The following is a 2,444-nucleotide window of genomic DNA, read 5'->3' as shown; positions in this document are numbered from 1 at the left end:
TACTGTTTTTGCTGCAAATTGTTTATGCGCCATGACGCAAAATATCAAAGCTTTGCCAACGGGTTTAATTCATGGTGGAAATTAATTCCTAAAGTGTCTAAACCCGAGAATTCTGAAAATCATCTCTGCTGTTTTGAAAAATGGAAAATTTTGGAAAATGGATTGAAGCTGCAAAAAACCTTCCACCATGAACATCAAATGGTCTTTGACCATGAAAAAAAGAAGTGGCGTGATATTTTAAGTCGCCTTTTAGATGTTATTATTTTCCTGGCACGCCAAAATCTCCCTCTTAGAGGGCATAGAGAAGAAGTTTCATCAGAAAATAGGGGGAATTTCTTAGAATTAGTTAATCTATTGTCGAAATATGACCCAGTTCTAAAAGAACATATGCTAAGAATTAAACATGCTATCGCCTGTACAAAACGAAAACGAGTAGATTCTTATTTGTCCAAAGACATTCAAAATGAGTTTATCAGCCTTTTGGGGCAAGAGGTGAAAAAAAACATTCTGAACGACATAAAAGAAGCTAAATATTTCGAAATTATTTTCGATAGCACTCCAGACATATCACATGTGGATCAGATGAGTAACGTGATCAGATATGTTCATATTGAAGGCGATCAAGTTGAAGTGAAGGAATCATTTTTAGGTTTCTTTCTTATAGCTGGAAAGACTGCAGTCGAACTTCCTGAAAATATCCTTACGCAGCTGGAGAGTGATAACTTGGACATAAAGCTATGTCGGGCCCACGGATATGATAATGCTGCAACCATGGCAGGAGTTCTTGGTGGTGTAAAAGCAAAAATCAAAGAACGTAATCCTAAGGCGTTGTTTATGCCTTGTGCTAACCATTCACTAAATCTGTGTGGAGTTCACTCTTTTGGAAGCATTGATTCATGTGTAACTTTTTTCGGAAATTCTAATGACAAGTGTGGGCGTATCAGTCAAAAGACTAGTGGATACAAGATGGAGTGCTCATGACGACGCTATTAAACCACTGAAGAATAATTTTGAGAAACTTGTATTAACACTGGAAGAGATGTGCGATCCTAGCCGCAGCAACGAAAACGTCGACACAAGAGAAGCAGCATCCACACACCTACCAGCTTTGTGTGACTTCAGTTTTTTATGCTACCTTTCTTTTTGGCGTGAAGTCCCAGAAGAAGTTAACCAGACACAAAAGTATACACAAAAACCTGGTCTATCGCTGGAAAAGTGTGTGATAAAAATCAAAGCCCTAAAAATTTTCCTTCAAAGCGAACGTATCCAAATAGTGGAAAAAGCTATTGCATACGCATCTAAAAAGTGTGAGGACTTGGATATTTCGATTGAGAGAAAAGGAAGGAGGAGATTCCGAAAACGTATGCCAGGAGAAGTGGCCGGAGACGCTGGACTAACGTTGCCAGGAGAGCTGCAGAGAGCTGTGTTAGAATGTCTCGATAGATTTTACGAAGAATTAGACTATCGTTACAGGGCAATGGATGACATTCTCGTAACATTTGGTGTTGTTCAGCCTGAAACTTTGCTTACGTCAACAGAAGAAGAACTTCGTGGTATAGTTCCAAATCTGACAAAAATCTATGATGAATTTTTGCAGAGGATATTATGTTGGAGGTTTTACGACTGAGGCGCCACTTGGAAGCCGCCAGAATTTCTTCCCAAGAAGCGGTCCGGTCGACTATCTTGGAGCTCCTGAGATTCATTGTAAAATGGGGCTATTCTGAGTCTGTTCCGAGTCTAGCGCTGTGTCTAAAATTTAAAAAAACTATTTTTGTTTCGGTGGCTTCGTGTGAAAGAAGCTTTTCAAAATTAGAGTTGATCAAATCTTACTTAAGATCCACAATGCCGAATTCAAATTCAGTATCAAAAATCACCCATCACGTCACGGTTGAGCCATAACATCAAAAAATGACGAAAAATCATGCACTGAGGCAAATAAATATCAAAATAATGCCAGTGATGCAAATGTTCCCTTCAAAACATGTCGGCAACTGTGAAAGATCAACCCTTGCCTGATATCAACTTATTTAACATAACTTTACCCAACAGAACCTGACCTCGCCTAACCTAGCCGAATGAAATTGAACCACACGTCTAGCTATGTAAGCGTAAGGTTCTCAGTCTTAAATGTGTGCTATAACCTACAAATGAAGAAAAAAGGACACGTTATAGCAGGCAGAAAATAGACTGAAGTAGGTCTATAAATTAATTTAATTACGATAAAAAGCAAGATAAAATGTAAACACAAAAGATAGTGTAAATATATCCCTTAAGTTTAAGAAAAGCAGGGAGAAGAAATTTTTGAATAAAACTCTTATACATTTGCATGCTTAAGTTACAGATCTACATTTTAATTGACACAAACATTGTCAGGTTAATTGAAATGGGGTCAATTCTACTTGTAGTTCTAAGTTTCTTCAAATGAGTAATGTGCGTCTAAATTT

General features: G+C 37.7%; 1 protein-coding gene across 1 annotated transcript; it reads left to right on the top strand.

Moving 5' to 3' along the window:
• The first annotated feature begins 387 nt into the window (after window positions 1-387).
• Window positions 388-981, top strand: LOC117182617 (zinc finger MYM-type protein 6-like). Its single transcript, XM_033375715.1, has one exon. The coding sequence runs from the start codon at window positions 388-390 to the stop codon at window positions 979-981; it is 594 nt and encodes a 197-aa protein (XP_033231606.1).
• Window positions 982-2,444: the final 1,463 nt, after the last annotated feature.

Source organism: Belonocnema kinseyi, chromosome 2 (genome assembly GCF_010883055.1).
Source record: "Belonocnema kinseyi isolate 2016_QV_RU_SX_M_011 chromosome 2, B_treatae_v1, whole genome shotgun sequence".
NCBI classification, from domain to species: Eukaryota; Metazoa; Arthropoda; class Insecta; order Hymenoptera; family Cynipidae; genus Belonocnema; species Belonocnema kinseyi.
The sequence above is the reverse complement of the archived record's forward strand: the minus strand, read 5'-3'. Positions and strand labels throughout refer to the sequence as shown.

Coding starts and splice junctions, on each gene's coding strand:
- LOC117182617 (XM_033375715.1), top strand. CDS start 388: ATGCTAAGAATTAAACATGCTATCGCCTGTACAAAACGAAAACGAGTA.